Source organism: Protopterus annectens, chromosome 2.part0 (genome assembly GCF_019279795.1).
Source record: "Protopterus annectens isolate FY-2018-M chromosome 2.part0, PAN1.0, whole genome shotgun sequence".
NCBI lineage: Eukaryota > Metazoa > Chordata > Ceratodontiformes > Protopteridae > Protopterus > Protopterus annectens.
In genome coordinates, this window is record NC_056728.1 from 1,835,858,985 (window position 1) to 1,835,883,212 (window position 24,228).

General features: G+C 39.4%; 1 protein-coding gene across 1 annotated transcript in view; it reads right to left on the reverse strand.

Moving 5' to 3' along the window:
• FBLIM1 (filamin binding LIM protein 1) overlaps positions 1–24,228 on the reverse strand; it is a 726,871-nt gene that overhangs the window by 107,670 nt on the left and 594,973 nt on the right. Inside the window, exon 4 of the mRNA XM_044061867.1 lies at positions 14,440–14,590. Within this exon, the coding sequence (XP_043917802.1) occupies positions 14,440–14,590 (151 nt within the window). The remainder of the gene's footprint in view (positions 1–14,439; positions 14,591–24,228) is intronic.

The window sequence follows — 24,228 nt, forward strand, 5'->3', positions numbered from 1 at the left end:
GGAGTCTATCAATAAATATACACCACAAACAAACAGATCAGGGTTTGCCAAAGGCTCACTCAGTCAAAAAAAATCATAGTATCAAACAAGATAAACGTAGCAAAGCCACCACAAAGAGAAGTGTATAATTGTAAAATAAGTATTAAAACCAATTTTATTAAATATAAAGCTGTGATCAATACAGAGAATAAAAACAGTGATAAGCGTTTTTGACCTATGCCTTCCTCAGATCATATTACATTCCAACTTTAAATAATGCTTAATTATTTGATTGGTGTTAATTATTCTCAATCATTTTTAATTAGGTTGCAAAGTGCTTTTGGTATAAGTAAAAGAAGTATGGATCGTATCGAATGTTCTGATGAAGTCCCACTTTTACAGGGACAAAAGCACTTAACTGACTGTTATTAGAAGTTTTTGTTCTCTCATTTTTTATTTACTCAAGTGCTTCATTTAATGAGTATGGCGCTTATTGTGTGAATGCACCAGGGAGCCTACTTGTTTTATGGTTAAATTAGAGAAAGATGTATACAATATAATGTTTTCTTTTCTTTGGGGATCGAGGTTGAACCCTGTAAAAACTGGGGTGCTATATGTGAAAAAAAGTAAAAGGAGGTTTGAGGCTAATAAATCCTATAATGTAGGGTTACCATATTTGGTTGTATGTAAAAGAGGACAGAGAATGAAAAAATATGTGCTGGTACCAGCACACATTATTTCATCCTGTTAGGGCTGAACAGCAAAAAAAAAATTGGTCTTGTCTTTAATGCATTTCAGAATTAAAGGCGAGTAGCTCCGTGTTTGGGGATTTTTGATTGGCCCGTATGCCAGTATACGAGCCAATCAAAACCTCGCTGTGATTCTCCTTTCTGTTCAATGCGGAACATCAAGGAGTTCCGCATTGAACAGAGCTCCACTTTTTGATTGGCTCATATACCGGTATACGAGCCAATCAAAAACGCGCACAAAAGGGGCATTGTACTCAATAATCGGTCTTATAAGGAAAGAATACAGGGATGTTATGACCACCTTGTCCCAGATGAGATACCCTTACTAATGAGGTGGGCCATGTAGAAAGCTTTCTATACAATGGAGGCAATATGGTGGTCAAAAGTCAGTTTGCTGTCAACCTGGGTTCCCAAGTCCCTCACGACTGATTCTGTGCTTAGTGCCTTATTATCAATGTGATAATTTTTGGGGACATCATTCTCTCCAAAAGGGATGATGACGCATTTTTTGTCATTCAGTTTGAGGCCACGTTTCTGGCACCAGTCATTTGTTTGGGTGAGACCCTCTTGGAGGATGTCCACATCTCTAGGGGAATTGATGACAGTGCCCAGCTTGCAGTCATCTGCAAACTTGGTCAGCCATAGTCCACTAGATTTGGCCTGCACCTCTGAGAAGTATATCCCAAACAGCAAAGGTCCCAAGACCAATCCCTGGGGTACACCGCTTGTTACGGGTCTACTACTTGAGGTGGCTTCCACTATTTTGACTAGGTGGGTTCTATCAGTAAGCCAGTTTGCTACCCATCTGGTAAAATATGGATTGATGCCTAGTTGAGAGAGTTTATCTATTATACCTGAGTGGGGAACATTATTGAAGGCCTTGGCCAGGTCAAGGTAGGTGGTGTGCACCGTCTTCCCCTCATCTATGGCCTTGGTGACTGTCTCAAAGAAGTCAACCAAATTTAACAAGCATGACCTCCCACTGACAAAACCAAACTGTGTCAGATCAAGTATTTGGAGGTTGCCAATGTCCTTGTTAATGAGGTCCATGATAATCCGCTCCACGGCCTTGCAGATCAGGCTAGTTAGGCTGATGGATCTATAATTTTCTGGATCGGTGGATGCTCCACCTTTGTGCAAAGGGATGACAGTAGCTATCCTCCACTTGGCTGGGATGAAGCTGGTACTCATGTTTTGGTTGAATAGGGTTGCCTAATGGTGCTGCAAGTTCCTGCCTGAGTTCATGTAGGATTCAGCCTGGGATGTTATCGGGTCCCATGGAGGCTGTATTTTTTGCATTTGAGAGGGCAGTGATGACTTGCTCCCTAAAGATAAGGGGAGGGGGCAGGTACTGGGGATGTCCTGTTTTGCTGATGGAGACAGGAGAGTGAAGTTTTCACTGAACCTGTCTGCCAGCAGGTTGGCTATATCTACAGGGTTTGTGTATGTGGTGTCCTTGACCACCACAGTTCTGAGCAGATCTGAGTGCTTCCCTTGAGACTGTGGACATATGTGAAGAAAGCCGTAGGATGATTGTCTTTAGCAGATGTGGCCAATTTGGACTCGAAGTTTGCTTTGGAGGATTTCACTAGTGCTCTTATTTACTTGTTCAGGCTAAGGAGAGATTGCTTCCAATTAGGCACCTGCTCCTTCTTGGTCCTGGACAGCAAATTTTCCTTTTATTATAGAGTTTATTTATAGTAGATTCCCACCAGACAGGTTTACTCTTCCTTGAGGAGGATAATTTCGACCTGTCTGGTATTCCTGATTCCATGCAGCTATATAAATGTTCACATAGTACTTTGGTGTAAGTTTGGACATATGTGCCAGTTTCTGTGGAGGGGGCTGTGAGGCTGTTTATACCTTCCCTCAGGAGGTTATAATCAACTCTGGAGAAGTTTTTTTGTTTGACCCTGGATGGGGGCTGGGGTCAGGGGAGATGGTGACTTTCAAAGTGACTGCTTTGTGGTTGGATCTTACCAGGGATGATAACACTGTAGGGATGCTGCAGGGGTTACTCGTGTTAGTTAATACCAAGTCCAAGATATTTTCACCTCTTGTGGGGTGTCAACCAAATGGTTCAAAGTATTTGCATTGACGAAATCAAGGCTTCTCTGGGCATTTGTGTTTTGGCATGAGTATTTCTTCCAGTCTATGGTTGGATAGTTAAAGTTGCCCAGGATCAGGGTAAAGGGTTGAATCCTGATAGATTCGAAGAGGTCCAGATAGGTGGAGTGGGCATCTTGAGTCAGAGCTGGAGGCCCGTAGCTTGCTATGATTTGAATAGGGGTCTTGTCAATTGTTTACTGCACATGGATTATTTTCTCTGCACCATACTGATTGACCACTCTAGAGGTGTGTATCTCTTTTATATATATTGCAACTCCACCTCCTTTCGTTTTGCTGCTCACTGCTTGGGGTCTGAATGAATGATAGAATGAGTAATCTAGTATGGCTGGGATGAGCTTTGAACCAGGTTTCTGTGACTGCACAAATGTCAGCTTCTTCCAAGGTTAAGAATGCTAGCAATGAGTGCAGTTTCATGTTTAGACTCCTAGAGATTAGCAATATGACCTTTAATTTACATTTTGATGAAATTTTCATGTTGGTAGTTTTGACCTCATGACATTGCCTAAAAAATGCACTATTGCCAGGAGCCTGAAGCCCAAGGGAGACAGATGCAGGCCATCTCAGCAAATAATCATGGCTTGTCAATCATGTCATCCCAGGTTGTCAGGTACTGGATCCCCTTTGAATGACACCAGAAACTAAGCCAGTTGTTAAAGTCAATCATTTTCTGTTTGTATTGAGGCATCATTCTGGGTGATGGTAGAATGCTGCTTAAGTCTAGGGACATACCTGCCTGGGACACATACTCGATCATGTCTCTCTTCATATAGTCCAGGAAGGTACGTCTCAGGTAACTCCTGATACTGGAATCAAATTAGATTATATTGAAAAAGAACTGTACAAACCGGATCCAAACAAAGCACAGGAAGGAGACAGAATTAGGAACAATGACCTGAGTACACTTCAGCAATAACTTATAGTACCATTATATCTATTATTCACTGGGTCATATAAATATGGGGAGATTCCTTAAGATTGGAGGCATGTGCTTATTAAACCTGTTTTTAATAGAAAGGGGAGTAGGACAAACGTAGAGTCATATAGACCCTTAAGTCTACTTTCATGTTGTGGAAAAATAATGGGGAAGGTAATATTGGATAAGTTACTGTCAGAACTGGATAGGAAGCTGCGGTGGTGCAGCGGTAGCATTGTTGCCTCACAGCAAGAGGTTCTCCTGTTCGATTCTCGGCTGGAGTGCCTTCTGTGTCGAGTCTGCATGTCCTCCCCATGGTCGAGTGGCATTTGAAAGACATGCGTAAATGGGCGTGCCTTCACTGAAGGTTGGATGTCGGGCTGGCAACTCTGCACCATAAAAATCTACTGCCAATCATTAGCAGAACAGAGTTCCACTGTGGCGACCACTAACCGGGAAAAGCCAAAAAGACAAACAACAAAAAACTGTCAGAACTGGATAGGTTGGGACTTGAAACCATATATCAGCATGCATATGTTGAAAACAGACCTATTACTACCTGTAAAATGATGTTCAATAACAACATAATAACAGTTATGAATGAAAAATTGTGCTGTGATGTAATTTTTATAGATTTAACTTCAACATTTGACAGGGTCATAGACATAATAAGTCTTCTTTCGGCTTTTCCTGGTTAACAGTCGCCATAGCAGAACTCCGGTCTGCTAATGATTGGCAGTGGATTTTTATAGTGTCAAGTTGCCAGCCCGAAGCCCAGCCTTCAAAGAAGGCACAACCATTCATGGATGCACCTACCTGCATGTCTCTAGACATCATTCAACTGTGGGGAGGACATGCAGAATCCACACAGAAGGCGCTCCTGCCGAGAATCAAACGGAAGATCCTCTTACTGTGACGCAACAATGCTAACCGCTGCACCACCATGGCCACAGGGTCATACAGATAATACTGATCAATAAATTAGTACAAATAGGTATTGATGTGCTCTTGATAAGATGGATAGCTACATGGCTTACAAATAGGACATGGCAAGTATCATACAGCAACTGAACAGGTGAAATCCTTGGTTACAGTCAGGGTGTCCCACAGGGCTCTGTCCTAGGCCCTTACTTGTTTAGATTGTATCTTTCAGACCTAACTTTTTCATCTGTGGTGCTCTACAGTCTATGTGCAGGCAACCTGAAATCGGTAAACTGATTACATGTGTTACACAGATAAGGCATGGCTGCAAAATAACTTGACTAAACTGACCATCTGGGCACAGGAGAATAATATGTTGATAAATACATTAAAAACCAAGCATATGAGATTTGGTAGGCATAAATTGAAAGGTGAATATTTAATACAGCACACAGTGATTGAAACGGTAGACTCATTTAAGGACCTGGGTATATGGGTAGATTCAGCTATGAGTGTTTCTAATCATGTCAACCAATTGGTTAATGATAGTTATAGAACTATGGGTTGTATAAAACGATTTATAAAGTCTAGGAAATCAAAAATAATGAAGTCATTGTTTGTTAGTTACATTAGACCCAAACTTGTGTATGGAATAACAATATGGAAACCCTATAAGAAAACAAGCATGAATAAACTGGAAATAGTACAATGGAAATATACCAAGGGTATACCTGGATGTGAAATTTTAAGTTATTATGAAAGACTAAAATATCTGAACTTGTACAGTGTCTCTTACATATATCTAAGAAGAGATCTTATTCAGGTATATAGGGCATTTAGTGAAAACTACCTCTGGGAATGTTTTGGGTGAACAAAAAGTACTAGAGAATCATCAGACAATTTATGTAGAAGATTCTATAGGAATGAGAAGTGCACTAATTGGTTCACTGACAGAGTAGCTGATGCATGGAACAGACTACCTAATTACATTAAAGCAAGTACTAGTTTAGATACTTATTATGGGAACAAGTGTTTTGGTATATTGGCAAACTAGAAGGGCATTAATGCCCCTGCTTGAAATATTTGTATGCATGCATGTATGCATGTAAGTAAATATACATACAGCAGCGGGTCCAGATGGCTTAGAATATGAAATGTATAAGAATATGTAAGTAAATCAAAAGATGTATTTCACTGAAGTATTAAATGAGTAGTTTAATGAAGGATTTAAATATAAGGAATTATGTGCTGGAATTTTAAAAAGTGTATGGAAAAAGGTGAGAGAAAAGATATAAGAAATTGGAGGCCTATTTTTGAATAATACTGATTATAAACTCTTTATGAAAATACTACATAAAAAATGGAATCAAAACTTAAGAATTTTCTTTTAATTCAATATATAGTGTTAAAGGACAAGGATGTCAAGAATTATGAATGATTTTTAGAGAAATTGTAGATGACATATTAAATAGACAAGAAAATACATTAATTATGCTAGGAGGTCTAAGCAAAGCTTTTGACACTACTCAGCATAATATGCTATGCTATATATTCAAAGTTTACAATTTAAGTACAAAAATAAAAAAATGTGTGTGTTACAGCATACATACTGAACAAAATTAAAATTTTGATTAATGGATGGCTAAGTGAAGAAATAAGTATTAAAATAGGTATAAGGCAAGGATGTCCTTTTAGTAACATTATATTTTCACTAGTTATGAATGTAATAACTGGTTATATTAATTCAGTAGATGGTAATGTTAGATATAGAACAAAGGAAGGTATTGATATACATATAATGTTATCATATGCAGATGACATCATTCTAGTTACTAAGCAAATGAATGGAATGGAAGAAGTTATAAGCAAGTTGAATTTGTGTTTACATAAAACTGGTTTCTGTTTGAACATAGAAAAAAAAGGAAAGGTTTTAGGGCATGAAGGTAGGATTAAAGACAATGAATTAATCTCTCAAGAAATAAAGTTATTATGTCCTGCATTTGGAAAAAGATATATTAGTACAATGGAAAAATGTTCTGAAAAATATCAAAAATATGTGTTCTTTTTGGAGGTCTTTTAAACTAACTTTCTTTCAAGAAAAAGGTTTATTTGCTTAACTCTGTTGTAATAGGAAATGTTTCATATATAGCTAGTGTGTTTAGTATTCCATTGTCAATTGAAAAATATACTATTAATACTATTTTCTCCTATATATGGGGATCTCGTTTAATTGTGTAAAGAGGTGTGCTCTATGTAGCAAAAGAGGATGGTGGTTTAGGAATTACAAATCCAGTAGTATCTGCAGTTTCATTACATCTACATAAAATACTTAAATGGTTAAAGGAAAAAAATGGTAATTTTAATATGTCTGTTATTGAAAAACAAACATAAAAATGTGGGATATGACGAAAAGGTGTAACAGAGTAAAAGACTATATCAATGAAAAAATGAAAGCATATCAATAGAAAATTGTGGAAAATAAGTGTAGAAGATTTAGAAGATGAAAGAAAAAAGTGGTATAAAAAAGTAATGGCAAATATTTTTATATATGCACATGCAAATAATTGGAGGAAGTGAAAATTAGAGCTATAAAAGTAAGAAATGACAGCTTTAAAGAAAGATTAGAATGTCATGATTTTTTATGGAGACTAGCAATAAAGAAATTACCAGTCAAAGCAACCATGCCATATAAAAAGTGAAAGAATATGTAATTATTGTTATAAAGATAAAACTACTGAACATGTCTTTTTGAAATGTAAAAAAGTTATATATTATGGACTAAGTTACATAAGAATCATTATTTAGATGAAATTAAGGGATACAAAAATGTATGATTAAATATGTTTTTTATAAAGGTAAAGTGTTAATTGAAAAGGTTGATAAGAAATACTTAATGCTATATGAATAATTTGGAACCAAAGAGTGAAGGAAATTATGAATAATGCCAAATGGAATTTATCAAAATGATAAAAAAAAAAAATAAGATTTTGGTTGTGGAAAGTAGAGTGGTGGTCAGATATATATGTATTTTGAATGTAAAAAAATGAATATGGGGTCAACGTAAATAGTTTGGGGTATAATATTGTAAATAAGGTAAATAGTATTCTCTTTTCCTGCCTTTGCTGAACTAGATTAGTCCAGATTTCAGGTTTTGCTGAATTCTGGACTGTGGTATATTTTCCTGTGTTGCCCATATCCTTACTTGGCTAGGAGGAAGCTTCTCTGTTCACCAGTGAGAGTGGGGAGCTTTGAGCAGCCTATCTGTCCCTGGAGGAGTGGTCTCAGCCCTGAAACTAGTATCTTATTGGCCATTTTGGGTCAATTCCTACCTCTTTCAGTTTCCTTGCTTTAAAACCCGCATTTGCATGGTTTTGCACCAGTATACAACTCCGCACAGCTCCTCAGGGTGTCCTGCAGAGTGATACAGGCAACAGAGAGACCCAAGAGACTTTTCCAGATTTAAGTATTTTTTCTCTGTTTTTTTGCTCCAACTGCCTTTTCCCGCCTAAAAAGTGAATTTCTAACTGATCTGTGCTTTAAAAAGTTTAAATTGCATTTGCCTTCTGCTTTTTACAGCTTTTGCACTTGTTTTATATCAATTTAAGTCATTTTTGTATTGTATAACTGTTGTAGGCTACACACTAAAGTGCGCTAGCCTGTTTATAGCATTTACAGTGTTTTCTGTGTGTTTTTCTGCTGTTTCCTGAAAAAAAAAAAAAAAAAAAAAAAAAATTCTCTTTTCCCACCCTTGCTGAACTAGATTAGTCCAGATTTCAGGTTTTGCTGAATTTCGGACTGTGGTATAGTTTCCTGTGTTGCCCATATCCTTACTTGGATAGGAGGAAGCTTCTCTGTTCACCAGTGAGAGTGGGGAGCTTTGAGCAGCCTATCTGTCCCTGGAGGAGTGGTCTCAGCCCTGAAACTAGTAGCTTATTGGCCACTCTGGGTCAATTCCTATCTCTTTCAGTTTCCCTGCTTTAGAACCTGCATTTGTGCAGTTTTGCGCATAGCGCAGCATCGGGCAGCACCACTTAAACGGGTTTAAACTATTCCCAGCTCCACAAAGTCTGCTCTTCACTTTTTCCCTTCGAACTGTTCTAAATCTCAAAGTAAATACTCTATTTTCATTCTAAAGTCCTGCAGTTGCTCGTATAAGTAATCTTATAAGTAAGCACTAATAAACTAAAGCACTACACCCTCTTATACTCCCTTTAAGTATTTGGCTTCCTATTGGTCCTTTCTGATCAGTCAAAAAGTAGTTCCTTATACTATTCTGGCATGTCCAAAAGTCAGTTTCGGGTTTACTCTCCAGTCCAGTTGGTGAATCTGGGAATCTTGAGGCAATGTTACAACTGCCTTATGCAGACAGACCACCCTCTCCTCCTCCCAACAAGCTCAAATATATGTGAGAGATGCAACTATATAGCCAAACTGGAGGCTGAGCTCTCTCAACCCAATACTGGCGCAGTCAGTCAGGAGGAGAAGGTAACCACACACACCACAAATCCAGTCTCACATAGACCTATCGCAACAGAAAACCAAACACATAAACACACAAAAACATACTCGGAGGCTCTAAATAAAAATCTGCCCAAGCAGCAGAGACCTCCAAAGCAGACATCCAAGCAACCGCTACACCACAACAATACCCACGTATCACATAGTTCACAAAGTCAGTGTGCCACACAGTCACAGCCTTTAAGGCTAAACAACACACCTAATACACTTGTAATAGATGACTCTATTGTCAGACACACTGACATCCCACTCACCAGGCTGAACAAGGAGAAGGTCACTGTAAGCTGCCTGTCGGGTGCCAGGATCCGACACATAACACAAGCACTCAGGTCACTCCAAAGCAAGTACAAATATGACTCCGTCATTGTCCATGCTGGTGTGAATGACCTGAGACGTACTTCCCTGGACTACATGAAAAGAGACATAGAGGAGCTCTCTGATCATGTAGCCTAGGCCGGTATGACCCTGACCTTGAGTAGCATCTTACCCTCACCAAGAATGATGCCACAGTATAAAGACAAAATTATCAATTTTAACAATTGGCTAAAGTATTGGTGTCATTCAAAGGGGATCCAGTGTCTGTCAGCCTGGGATGACATACTCGACAAGCCACGTTGCTTCGCTGGGGACGGCTTGCACCTGTCACCCCTGGGCTTTCAAATACTGGCTAAGGCTCTTGCCACAACCATAGTGCCTTTTTTTAGGCAAGGCTCAAAAGACAAACCCACCTCCATAGACAACACAAAGAAAAAGAATCTAAGGGTAATGCTGCTCAATGCCAGAAGTCTAAACCTCAAGATGCACGCACTCGAGGCTCTCCTCAGTATAGAGAATATCGATATCTGTGCAGTAACAGAAACCTGGTTCAAGGATCCCAAGAGCACCTCAGCACTACCAGGTTATACCTCGTACCATGCTTTTCGGCCCCAAAACTAGGACCGAACCACAAAAGGGGAGGGGAGTATCCATATTCATCAAAGATACCCACACCTCCAGGTTAGTGGCACTGCATGAATCACTGGAGAACATCCATGTGCAACTAATAGTGGGCAAAACTGCCTTTCAGTTTGTAGCCTGCTACAAACCACCTTCCCAAACTCAGGAACCCCACTCGGCTTTCCTGAGAACACTGGAGAATATGAAGGTCTCTCCAAACACCATTATATTGGGTGACTTCAACTACCCAAACACAGACTGGGAGCACTACTCAAGCCCCAACACCCTTGCCCAACGGTTCTTAGAATTTATAAACTCAAATGCTATGGAGCAACTGGTCACCACTCCCACAAGAGGGGAAAACATATTGGACCTGATCATCACCAACATGGGGACTCTATGTTCCATACCAGAGGTATACCTCTCATTGGTAAGATCTGACCATAAATTAATCTCACTGGACATCCATATCCCATCCCCACCCCCAGCCAAGGAAACCACCGTGAAGAACTTCTCAAAAGCAAACTTCACACTTCTCAAAACTGAGGTGGAATCCTTTAAAGCCCTCGGGCCAGTGGAAAATACGGCCCAAACCGCAGAATCCTTTACAAACGCTTTCTATGGACACCTACAGGAATGCACGGATTGTGCTATCCCAAATAAAACCAAAACTCATTCCTCCAAAGGCAGGAGACCTGTCTGGTGGACCCCAGCCATAAATAAGCTATACAACAGAAGGAAGAAGCTACTACATGATAGAGCAAAATCCCAAAAAGGGAAGGCATCTCTGATCAGTAGTAGCAAGAAACTACGATCCCTCATAAAATCATCTAAGGCCAGCTTCGAAAGAAAAATTGCACAAGATGCTAAAGATAATCACAAGGCCTTCTTTAGTTATGTCAGGAACCTGGGTGGCAACTCCCAGATATGCTCTGAGTTAGTTCAAAATGACAAAAAATACACTGAACCCACAGATATTGCCAACATCCTGGCAGACAGGTTCAGTGCAAACTTCCCCCCTTCCCCCAAAAGAGCAAATGTCTATCCCAACAGAGTGTAGCCTCCCTGACATCACAGATGCACAGGTGAGAGCTGCCATCTCCAAAGCAAAAAACACAGCATCAATGGGACCGGACGGTGTCCCGGGCTGCGTCTTACACGAAACCAAGAAGAACTGAACCCTCACATAAAGTCACTGTTCAATCTCAGCCTTAATACAGGATATGTACCCAAGTAATGGAGTACAGCAACAGTGGTCCCACTCCACAAAGGTGGTGCCACAATGGACCCCGGAAACTATCACCCTATAAGCCTGACTAGCCTGGTCTGCAAAGCTATGGAGCGTATCATCATGAAACTCATAAACAAAGACATTGGGAACCTCCAAACACTGGATCCTACCTAATTTGGCTTTGTTAAGGGCAGATCTTGCCTCTTGAACCTGGTCGACTTCTTTGAAACAGTCACCAAGGCCATAGATGAAGGGAAGGTAGTCCACACAGCCTACCTGGACCTCGCAAAAGCTTTCAACACAATACCCCACTCGGGCATCATAAATAAGCTCACCAGCTTAAATATCAACCCCTATGTCACAAGATGGGTTGCAAACTGGCTCAAGGATAGAACCCACATGGTCAGAATTGCAGGTGCCATGTCAGACTCTAAACCAGTTACAAGTGGCATCCCACAAGGCTCAGTCCTGGGAACTCTCTTGTTCGGTATATATTTCTCTGAGGTACAGGCTAACATGGGAGGACTATGGCTGACCAAGTTCGCAGATGACTGCAAACTGGGTGCCATAATCGACTCGCCGACTGACACAAGCATCCTCCAAAAGGGTCTCACAGAGACAGATAACTGGTGCCAGAGCCATTTCCTAAAGCTAAATGCCAAAAAGTGCATAGTCATCCCCTTTGGGAAAAACAAAGTGCCCACAAATTACCACATAGGTGGTAATCCATTAAGTACGGAAGAAGTAATTAGGGATTTGGGGACCAAAGTAGATAGCAATCTCTCTTTTGACAATCACGTTGCCAGAGTGGTTAGAAAGACCTTCTATATAGCCCACCTTATCACAAAAGGGTTCACATCTAGATCAAGAGAGGTCACTATGCCCCTCTACTCATCACTCATCAGGCCCATAATTGAATACAATGCCCCATTTGGGATGTACCTTACCCGACACCTGCAGCAACTGGAAAGACCCCAAAAGTACCTCACCAAGAGGATCAAGGGACTCAAACAGATGCCCTACGCAGTTAGGCTAAAGAAACTCCAGATCTACTCAGTTGCTTACCGCCTACTCAGAGACAATCTGTGCCTGACGTATAAAGCCATGTCCAACCCAGAATTAATGGACATGCTCCACCTCAGGAAATCCAAATCCCTTAGAGCTACACACTCCAGGGACTTAAACCTCAGCACAGAAATAAATAGGACATGCTGGAGGGACAGATTCATATCCCAGAGGCTCCCCTCACTCTGGAACAAAATCCCAATCCATGTTAGGCAGAGTCCCTCAATGACCCTCTTCAAGAGAAATCTTGACGAGTGGATGGGAGATCGTAGGTTTACCCCTGGGATCTCTTCTGTGTCCCTACTAGACAGAGGCACAGTAAACTAACCTCAAAAGGGCTATCTTCTGTGACCTACTATACAGAGACACAGTCAACTAATCTAAAAGGGTAGCAAAAGCCAAACACACTCTGGCTAGGCTTATAAATGCCCTAGGGCAGATAGCCTAGTATCAACTTATGAACCTATGAACCTATGAACTTACAGTATTTAGTTTATATTGTAAATATTCAAGATTTGAAAGAACCCTTACTCTTTTCGATAGGTGCCGTGAGATCTTTTACATACACCACCAACTCAAGCAGATGGGGGCTTAGTTAAATATCTCACCCGAAAGATGTTACACTGAGGAGTGCAGCACTGCAATGTCAGCAATCAGTTTACCTGGTGTGAGAATAGATGAGTGTTCTATCTGTTGCACCACTAATGTTCACATATGCACGTGTATTTTCTGCTCTTTTATTTGTTGAGCTTTTCTCCACTGGCTCCCTCTGAAAATGGATAAAATTATCCAGTCAGACTTTACAGAAAAACAAATGTCAATAAATAAATAAATAAATAAATAAATAAATAAATAACTACAACAGAAGAGCCAGAAGAAGGCATGAATTGCAGTTGAAGTGGGCAGCTTCAAGAATCAGATGAAGTATTTCACAGACCTTGTTAGCAGAGGGTTAGTAGATCATTGAATGAGAGAAGTATCTAAAGGCTGGGGAACAAATTATAGAGTATGTGGAAAGAGCTGGGGCATTTAAAGAGAATCTAGCCACCAATTTTGGTATATTATGCAACATAATGATTCCCTCATTAGGCAAATTCCTAATACTTGAGTTAAGTTTGCATAGAGTTATTCTTTCCATATCTGGTTTCCTACTTCTTAGTCTGGCTTATATTAATAGTCAATAAAAAAGTCCAAAGCAAAGTCATAGCATTCCAAGAAGTACATCACCTTTTTTCATTATGGACAGAATCAATTATTTTTCTCTATAAATTTTGGTAAAAATGTTGATTCCTTTCTGAACAGCTAGCTGCAGCAGCACTTATACAAAATACAGCACTCATTCTAGGCATTATCTCACAAATCTCACAGTGACTTACTGATTACTCCATACAGTTGTGTAAAACATATCCCTTCCATACCTCTCAACTGCCCAGATTTTCGCATAATGCCTAGATTTTTGGCTCATATTTTTGGTCTGTTTGGCATAAAATTTGTGATCTGGAAAATCATTGAGGACTAGGTGATAAATGACATTAGCTTTCTAAGTTTATAAGAGCCATTTTTAAAAATTGTTCTGATTTTTGGGCCTTTGTCCCCCTTTTATTTTTGATTTTGTCCAGAATTCTTGCACTAAAAGATTGAGAGACGTCCTGTCTCATTTTCGCCCATGACATCTGTGCATTTGGAGTACAGCTTCAGCATCTGTCGCCTGCTAATGGTAGTGATAGCCAATACCAACATGCTATCAAAACAAATAGTCTTGGGAATAATGGACCTGGTTCCATGCAGCTGTTCTCAGCAACACAGAATATAGGCTGTAAACTGTTTGAGTGAAGCATGCCCTGTACCAAGAGCTGTTTGTGACTTTGTTTCCTTGGGAAAGGCTGTTGGCTTCAGCTTGTAGTACACATGATGAGCTTGTGTGCAATCAACAGCTATTGTTGGATAGTTTGCAGCATTTCTTTAAGATAAATTGGACTGCTTCACAATGTACCCACCTTTGGAATGCACTGTCGCCTGCTCCAGAAGAATATTGGGTTGTTTTGGGACACTCTGGTTTGGAATCTGTGATTGACTGACATCTTCTTGTTTGACTGAAGTAGATGGAAGTTGTTGAGTTCTGAGTCCTACTGGAGTCGGGTTGGTTTTCTATTGTATAACAAAAGTGAAAATGTAAATAAATCATAGTTTAAAAAAGTGCAACAGAATCCTATAACTATCTAGAAGCTATAAAGCTACTTCATTACAGAAACTGGAAGGGGAAGATAGAATGCAATGTCACACGAGATCATACATTTAATGCAAGAGTGCAAGAGTGAATGGTGAATTCTTCATAAGTGACAGTACATTTATTGCAGTATTTTATTTTTTCTTTACAGCTAGCATTCCAGACACGAAGGTACACCTGAAACCATTATGCAATGTAGAATAGCAATATATCACAGATGCTAAGACTAAAAGCTACTGATGTGTTACAGTTTGTATTCCAGGGTTTGATTCCCCACCAGCACTTGCAGTCACATACATGCAAAACATAATACAATCACATTTCACAGTTAAGAAAAGATAGCTTAGAGTGTGATAATATTTGGTTCTTAAAGTAACAAAAAGAATGCAGACGGAGAATGAAGTAGAAAGTCCTGTATCTCAGCTGGGGTGCTATACCAATGGAAGGCATCCTTTGTCCAACTGAAGGGTGCCCACAACCCAGAGATCCTCTGATACAGAAGCAGAGGAGAGAGTGTCCTTGATGTCAGAGGGGAATGGTATTTTCAGCCACATATGCTAGTTCATCCAGGCTATCAACATCTGCCTGGTACATTATATCTTTCTCGTTTCTGAAAGAATTTACCACACTAGCTGTATGGGTTTCAAAAAGCTCATGAAATCCTGGGTAAACTGTAAAAGTTTTTCGGATGAAGCTTTGGAAGTGGATTTGAATGAGGAACCTCCTAGACTAGGCTGAGGCAGGTTTCAGGTGCTGGCCTGTGGGTTGGTACTCTAGGCTTTGGCTGAATACTGTGATCAGACTCAGAGGCAGAAGGACATGGGCAGGTATCAAACACCTCAGTTTGACATCCAAGATTTTCCTCGCATTCAAACAGCTAAGACAATCCACCTCTCCTTCCCTGATCACTATGTGGGCATTGACTGCAAGGATCCTCTGAGAGGCCTCTGAGTGATGGCATGGTTGTCTTAATCTGAGTGAACATGCTTAAAGCAGATGGTGTGTTAACCTTCAAAGGGATCAGACTAGAGGCCTTGTCTGAAATCAGTTCTGAGGATGGGATCTGTGAATGGCCTCACCAATTCCATTGTCACTGGACCTATGGAAACCCTTAGAATCAAAATGATTGTCATCAGTTTCCCAACTCTTCTATGTAGGTTTTTTTTCTGAGTGCTTGCATTTCAAAAGGAAGCTCACAAGAGCCTTGACTAACATCATGGAAGATGGAAACTAGGTGAGTACATTCTTTTGACATATGTATTTAAAAATATATTTAACTCTACAATAGCTTGACCTCAGTGTAAATTTGGCACACTATGGACAGCATACATCTGTCCAGATTTTCGAAACATGTTCATATTTTTGCCTGATGTTTTTTATCTGTTCCTCATAAAACTTATGGTTTACTTGCAAAGCATTGAGGATTGAAGTCATTAAATAATGACAGAGATTTGAGTTTCAGACTTCATATTTTTCAGAAAATGAATGCTAATGCAAAATTTTTAATCCTAAAAACTTTATAAGTTTATAAGAGCAATATTTAAAATATGTCCATATTTTGGAACTCCATTATTTTTACTTAATTTGCACTTCTTACAGAACTCTAGTATGTCCTAACTGAGAGATCACTGCAGCAGTGTTCTAAACAGATGGGTTTTCATCGCTGATGTCCATCTTTGTAGAGCACTTTGTCAATACACTTGGGACTGTGGAAAGCCCAGAAGGCAAAGCAGTAAACTGAAAGTGAGATGAGCGAGTACAGAACCTAAGGAATTTGCTGCAGGAGGAGTGAGTGGGAATATGTAGACAGGCATTCTTTAGATCCAGGGACCATAGATGCACCTACGGAAGAATAAGTGGTAATAGGATCTCTGTATGGAGAGCATTGTGAAAGTTAGCACTTTTAGGAATTTTTGGGAGCAGGGGGCTGTGAATCAAGAGCTGTAAAGTCAGACAAGAAAAGATTCAAAAGAGGCCTCCAGGACTGGAGGGACAGGTGAAGGGGCAGGAATGCTCATTTCCAAGAAGTTGTAGTACCTTTGCTGGACCTCTGAAATGTGTCTAGACTCCCACTCAAAATGTTTCATGTTCAATGTTTAAAACAGTCTCCCCAAAAGAAGCCCCTTCCACAGGGGAGTCAGGAGAGATGGAGTAGTCATCATCTGAAGGGACTCACTAGTTTGGGAGGACTAAGCCAGAGAAAGGTCAGAGTCAGAGTCATCTTCCTCTTTAGAGGAAATAAATAAATAAACAGTGATTTTATGAGACTTACATTCAAGCTGGCTGTGAGATCCTCTGAGGATTTACAATCATACGTCCGCCTAAATACCTCTAACCTTGCAAGCTGAGGCCATATATTGGATGTACAATCCAGACTTAAAAAGCTACATTTGACAAAATGCCTTTTCAAGAATCAAAATACACCCATTTTGAATAGTCTTTGATGTGGCTCAGGATGCTGTCTGTTCCTCATGTTTACTCAGTTATATTGTTGTTTTCATTCTTTGACTTATACAAATGGCCTATTTCTGGAAATGCCATATACTCTCCAGAAGGTGCCTTTAACACTAATATAGTGGTCACAGAGTTCACCCAAACGAAGATCATCATTTTAATACACATGGAGCAGTGGCTTGGCAAAGCCCAGTAGAGAAGACTTTTCATAGTACAGGATCACTGGGTATGTGATGCCCAGAAAAAACAAGGAAGAAATGTGTTGTGATGTGAGTGTGTAGTTGGTTTGCCCACATCAGTTTTCCTGACATACTGGTTGCAGCTGTTTTCTGCTGATTTCTTGTGTATGTGTGTATGTATACCCAAGGAACACCTAAGCCTTTTTTGTCTTCTGTAGTACTTTCTTCACTGCCCACTCTAACACTGTTGTTGTACCTTATAAAATATATATCTTAACTGGAAATATATCAAAAATGCTGCCCAGCATGTTTATTTTTACTTTCACATTGCCCCTTACCATTTTCCCTGTGTCTTGTTCTGCCTGCTTGCTTCCCGTTTGCTTAATTTTTTTTTTTATCCCAATGACATCCTGTTTGCTCACTTCATCACTATGTCTTGTCTACTGTGTGGTCACATACCTTTCTGTGGCCTGTAATTGTTGTGTCCTCCTGCATGTTACTTCTAAGCCGCCTTTCTGTTGTCCTGATTCATGTATCCCTAGTCATAGACACTGCTCAGACATGTTATCTTACCTGGAACACATCTGACCCTGTGTACTTTCTTGATTCTGTTGAGCTATAATGTACAGTCTGGTACATTTTTTGCAACAGTTAAGCACTTTACTTCACATGTATGGGGTGCATTGCTCATTCCAATGCACAATATTTGTTCCACTGTCCACATCTGATGTGGCACCATGGGATTCTGTTTACAGGCCCTGTGGGTTATATAATTTACTTTGATATGTACATACTGAGCCCACTGTGCATACCACATTGGTGTATCTGGGACTGGAAGCCATCTAAGTAAACATACTATGGCATATAGGTTCATAGGTTGGTACTAGGCTATCGGCCCTAGGGCCTATACAAGCCTAGCCATAACATTTCCCTGGCTATTTCTTCCCAGAACATTTACTTCCCTGGTCCCCTGTCTAGCAGGGCGACTGATGTGATCCCCAGGGTGAATTTCCTATCTCCCATCCAGTCATCAAGATTCCTTTTGAAGAGGGCCAAAGAGGCTCTCAGCTTGACATGTATGGGCAGTCTATTCCAGAGTATGGGGAGTCTCTGGGTCAGGAACCTATCCCTCCAGCATGTTTTGTTCATTGTGATGACCAGGTTTAGATCCCTGGAGCGTGTGTCTCTGAGAGATTGGGATTTCTTTAAGTGTAGCATGTCCAACATCACTGGGTTTGACATGGCCTTGTATGTTAAGCAGAGATCGCCTCTGAGTAGGCGATATGCGACAGAGTATAGATGGAGTTTTTTAGATGGTCAGCATAGGTCATCTGCTTTAGGCATGTGATTCTTTTAGTGAGGTATTTTTGTGACCTTTCTAGTTGTTGCAGGTGTCTTGTGAGGTACATACCAAATGGTATACACAGATATCTGTAACATTGGCTTCATTTGTGTTTGACAAAGCCAGATTTGTCACTTGCAGCTCCATGAAACTTAACTTCATACATATAAGTTCCAACTTTTCTCCAAGATACAGTAGTTTGGAATTAGAATATAAGGTATAGTGATATGGTGTGTGTGTGTGTGGGGGGGGTCTTATCCTTCATGAATGGTACAGAGGGAGCAATGCCACACAAGAACAAATGACTTTAAATGTTTTGGTCAAGTTCACAGAGTAATATTATGGTCAGAAGGACACAGTGGGATCCACACCTCTCAATCTCTTAGCGCACGAAATCTGGGCAAAACCTGAAATAATGAGGGGACAAAGGCCCAAAAATTGGGGCAGATATGAAATATTTGAAATATTGCTCTTATAAATTCGAAAGTTGCTAGAATAACAGGATTTGAGTTAAATGTATTTTCTGAAGGATATGGAGTCTGAAACTCAAATGTATATCATTATTTAGTGACATCAATCCTCAGTGATTTTTTTCTCAAAACTACAAATTTTATGAAGACGAAATCAAAAGTAGGAGGCAAAAATCTGGACATTCTGTGAAAACCTGGACACTTGAGAGCAATGGTGGAATATGAGAAAGCAGCATTTAAATTCACCTTCATTCTGTAGTACTGTAATCCATATACACCACTATCCTGTCACATGTTGTAGTGTTAGTGTATGCATGTTGTGTAACACTTTGCTTGCCCTTTCCACACATGGCTATGGCATTGTCATGTGATGTCATGTCATATAAGGGCAAGGACTGTAGTCCGTGATGTCTGCTTAACACCCATAGAGCAGCATTTTTTAACAAAATATAAATCCAGTTTTGTTTTAAATTCATGTGCATTTGTGCAATTTCTTAATTCAACAGATCATTTGTTTGTATACTTACTGAATTTATTTACCAGGTTGGAGCAGAGATCTTATTTTGACCTATTTCTGACTCAGCCCAGAAGATTACAACAAAGTAATTGAAATAAGTGATATGTACATCCCATCAGAGAAGTAAATTCTAAGCATAGACATACTTGGAAATGTGATGAAACCAAAGCAGCAAAAGTGCAAATGTTAAGCATATACAAATACTAAGCATGCAGAAGTACATAGAAATATGATGCAACCATGCTAACAAAAATGCAAAGATACTAGAAGTACCCATAATATATTTGATAATATTTACAACATTTGAATCACTGTGTGACAATCTGTCAATCTTCAGTCAGTGGATAAGTAAGAGTGAACAAAAGAAGAGATGAGCAAAAGAAATAGAACAGTATTTAGAGAAGGATGAGACAGGGAGAGAAGAACTGCTATGTTACCCGTAAAGTATTTATAGCTGTATTCTTGGAAACAATGAGCTTTACGTTCATATCTGAATGTGGTATGAGAGTCTAGAGATTTCAGTGGTGGAAGTAATGATTCATTTAATTTTGGTCCAAGGAATGAAAACTGTGATTGGCGCATTCTAGTTTTATGACATGTGCAACGTGGAAGCTGTGTTGTTCTTGGATCTGAGATTATAGGAAATGATTTTCATTGCTAATTTCGTTGCAAGGGGAAAGAAGTTTTCAAGATTCGGGAGTTTAAATAGCAGAGATCCAAATAACAATTCTCTTATTTTCTTTGTTTAGTTGGATGCCTGTAAGCTTTTCATAGTTCATAGGTTAGTACTAGGCTAACTGCCCTTGCAAGCCATTGTAAGTCTAGACAATTATCCCTTGTGAGACTCAAACTCTGCACCTTGTGTTTGTAAGGCAAACACCTTAACCATTAGGCCATCCTCCCAACCCCTGGTATGATGCATAATGTTCTGTTTTAGAAAACAAGGTAATAGATCAACATATTTTGTTAGAAATTAATTGGAGAGTACTAAGAATTCTGTTAATAGCTAAGGCAGTAAGGGGAAGTTCGCATTCAAGTTTTGTTTAAAGCATAGCTTTCCTATGATGGATCTTGCCAGACGTGAAAGAAAAGTGGGCGTTTTCCTAGCACAGAACTGTAAATAGACAATTTTGTTCCTGGTTTTCATCAATGTGACTTTGTAAATTTAGATTTGGATTGTGTTAATAATTCCAAGATATTTAATGAAGGGGGTGGCCTGTAGAGGGTGCCTAGTATAGGGGTCTGTGTCATATGACTGACCGCTGAAATAGCCGAGTTGCAGAATATCATTTGCAGATAAAAAAAACTACAAAAGGTCAACATATGCAAGTAGCTGGTTTCCAAGATTGCTGCAGAGAGGAGACTGGGGTTTTGCCCCTTCCCAGCCACAGTTTAATCTTGGAATCAGTATATACAATTAGCAGGGGGTGTGGGGTGAAAGTTCCCCCCACATAAATTATGTTGTTAAAGTGTTTTGTTCATTTTTGATCTTTTTCAGTTTCAATCCTCTGCGATTGATGTTCTGCAAGTTGATTATTTCAGCAGTCAGTCATATGGCACAGATCTCCTATTAGAGTATGTAACATGTAGGTTTTTAGGGACTTCTGAAAGCATATTGTTGGTATCAAACTCATATGGTATTTATTTTTGATGGTTTTAAAATTAGATTCATCCTATTAAGCCTAGAAGTGAGTTGGTGAAGGTCATTTTGGAGTTGTGCTTTTATTATACAGAGAGATACCTTTAACCTACAGAGAACCATGTCTCATACATATAGAAGGAATGGTAAATTGGGAAGTTATTTATTTATTTGTTTGTCTTTGTTGACCAGGAAAGTCCAACTGGGCTGAGAGATGTCCAACTGGGCTGATCTCATTCTCAGTGGAGGCCCAGGGAGATATGTTCCATCACAGCACATTTATATAAGCAAGTGAATTTCAGACAATTCTATTATTAATGAATATGGAGAAGAGTAGAGGGGCAAGGACTGAACCTTGAGACCCCCTTTCATAATAGTGGCACCTTATAAGATAGAAGCACATTTTCTACTCTGCAACTACTTTTGGAAAGGTGCTATTTAAGTCAGTTGGAGGCAGATGGGCTAACTCATGTCTCTAGAAGACAACTATGGAGAATGGTGTAGTTAGCTATATCAAATGCTTTAGTTAAGTCTACAAAGACTTCCCCTGTTAGGTTCCCGCTAGCTATGTAAGATAGCAGCATAAGTACAAATGTTAAGCATATAAAAGTACTAAGCATACAAAAGGACTACAATCTGCCCAAAAACCACATTGTCAAAATTAAAGTAGTTTGTATTTATTAATGTATTCTTCTAGTTGCATAGAAATTAACCTTTCCAGGATTTTACCTAATGTAGGTAAATAAATATAGGCTGAAAATCTGAGGCGAATGTATAATTAGCTTGTTTGGGTTGTAATTTAATTATTGGCATATTTTTGACAAATACACAGTCTGGATATATGTTTCAAAGGACCAATGATTAAGTCTTAACGTTACAGGAATGTGGGTGGAACATAGCATCAGTGGGGGGATCTAAGCAAATTTGATCAAGCAGGGGGTCTACATGTTTAACAAATTTGAAATAGAATGGTAGAATAAAAAGGAGGTTCAGGAAGAAAGGAAGAAGCACTGGAGTGTGAATTTGAAACATACATGAGATCATTTTCTTATAGAAATCAGGACATGAGAGTGTAATCTGTGTGCAGTGAATAATGTTAGGACAGAAAGTTTGCAGTTGTGATCTGAGAGTATCCCTCTGCATTGACATGTATGTATAGCTACCTCTGTCACGTCTGTACAGAAGAACATGCCCGTACTGCCTTGTACTTACTTCAGCATTCTTCTTTTGGGGTATGTTCTGTGCTGCATTATGGCATCTCATAGGCATCTTGTCTCACTTCATTACATGGCTGAATGGATTTATTCACTCTTCCATAACATGCGGTACATTTTGCATGTTGAAATACAGTACTTGGCATGTGCATTCCTTCATACACATCATACCAAGCCTTTATGTTAACATTTTTATTAGTTGCTTGCTCTCTTCTCTGTCTTGCATGTTTCATTCTGTTGCTGCATGCCTGGTTTTGTGCTATTCTGTTTCACTAGACTGTGATGGTTATCGATTTTTTACAGTGCTGTGCAGACAAAGATTGCAAACAGCAAAATTAATCTGATACATGCACTATGTGAAGTCCACATATAGCCGTTTTCATGACAGCTGTCTTCCTTTAGATTTGAGTGAATATATTTATTATACTTGCTTTGCAGAACACTACATTATACTAATTTGTGTTACCGATACCCATTTACCCTTCACTATCATATGTCATGTAGTACTTTTGCAGCATTTGGCAGATGTATGCTGGTACACAGTTAATTCTTTGCATTTACATGACATACATGTTTTTACATTAGTATACCCCTTTTCATTTCCTTGTGTGTCTCACTTTGTGTCAACAATAGGTATGGATTTAGTACACTAATAATAACTTAAACTGTTAATAAAAGTTAAAAAATAAAATGGTTCCAGTAATGAAAACGAAACAGACTTCCATTCAGAGAGCAGATGTACACGCATCAGGAAAAATATAAATGAAGGAATAACAACAATCATTGTGAAAATGACAAATAGGTGGCTGTGCTAGAAGACGGAAGCTGAATGAGCTTCAGCAGAAAAGAAAGGAACATGCTGAATAAAAGATGAGGTATGGGAATAAAGGAAAATGTTGTTAAGATGTCTGTGGAAAGGCAGATGGTGTTACATTCCAGGTCACTGATTTAGGATTTTTAAAAAAATGAAATTCTATTTTCATGAGGAATTCTACCAGTAACTATCATTACTACTTTTCCATTATAATTTTTAGCTCATCTGTATACAATCACAATTAAAACTTGAACTAGAACAAAGAATAAAGCCAGACAGTTATTTCGGCTATTCCAGCGTTAGGGAAAGCAAAACATATTTTTCTATAGAGCACTGATCTTGATGATAGTGATGGGATGGGGGTGAGCAGTAAAAATGCTTCCTAGAACATTAGTATATGAGACTGATGAAAAGATGAAGGTAGAAGAATCAATAATGTAGAGGTAGAGAAAACAGGGGGGGGGGAGGCAGCTGCCTCTAATCAAGGTGATTAAAAATGAATGCATGGATCCTGGCAGTGCCTCATAAAATATATAGCCCAGCTGATGTTGCAGTGCTTTGCAGAGAACTCCTGGAGTGCCCCAAGCTGTTACTGCAGGGGAGCAGCCAGTCGGAGGCAGATGCTGCATGGTAATAGGCCCCAGATGGGAAGTTTGATTACAGCCTTATGACCTTCCCTGACTGGGTCAGGAAGTCTGTTTTAGTTGCTGAGACCATGCTCAGAATACATAACAATGGTGCTCGTGCATGTTTAACCATGTGGTTGTGCAATGCCTGATGCAAACACAAATGTGCAAGGAAGTATACAAATACTGTATGTAACTGCTGCTGTAATTCTACTCAGGTATCATACAATAAAGTCTTCATTCCTGTGTGGAAGTTAATGTTGGCTAGGGCAGGTAATCTGTAATAATCTACAATTGTCTAAAT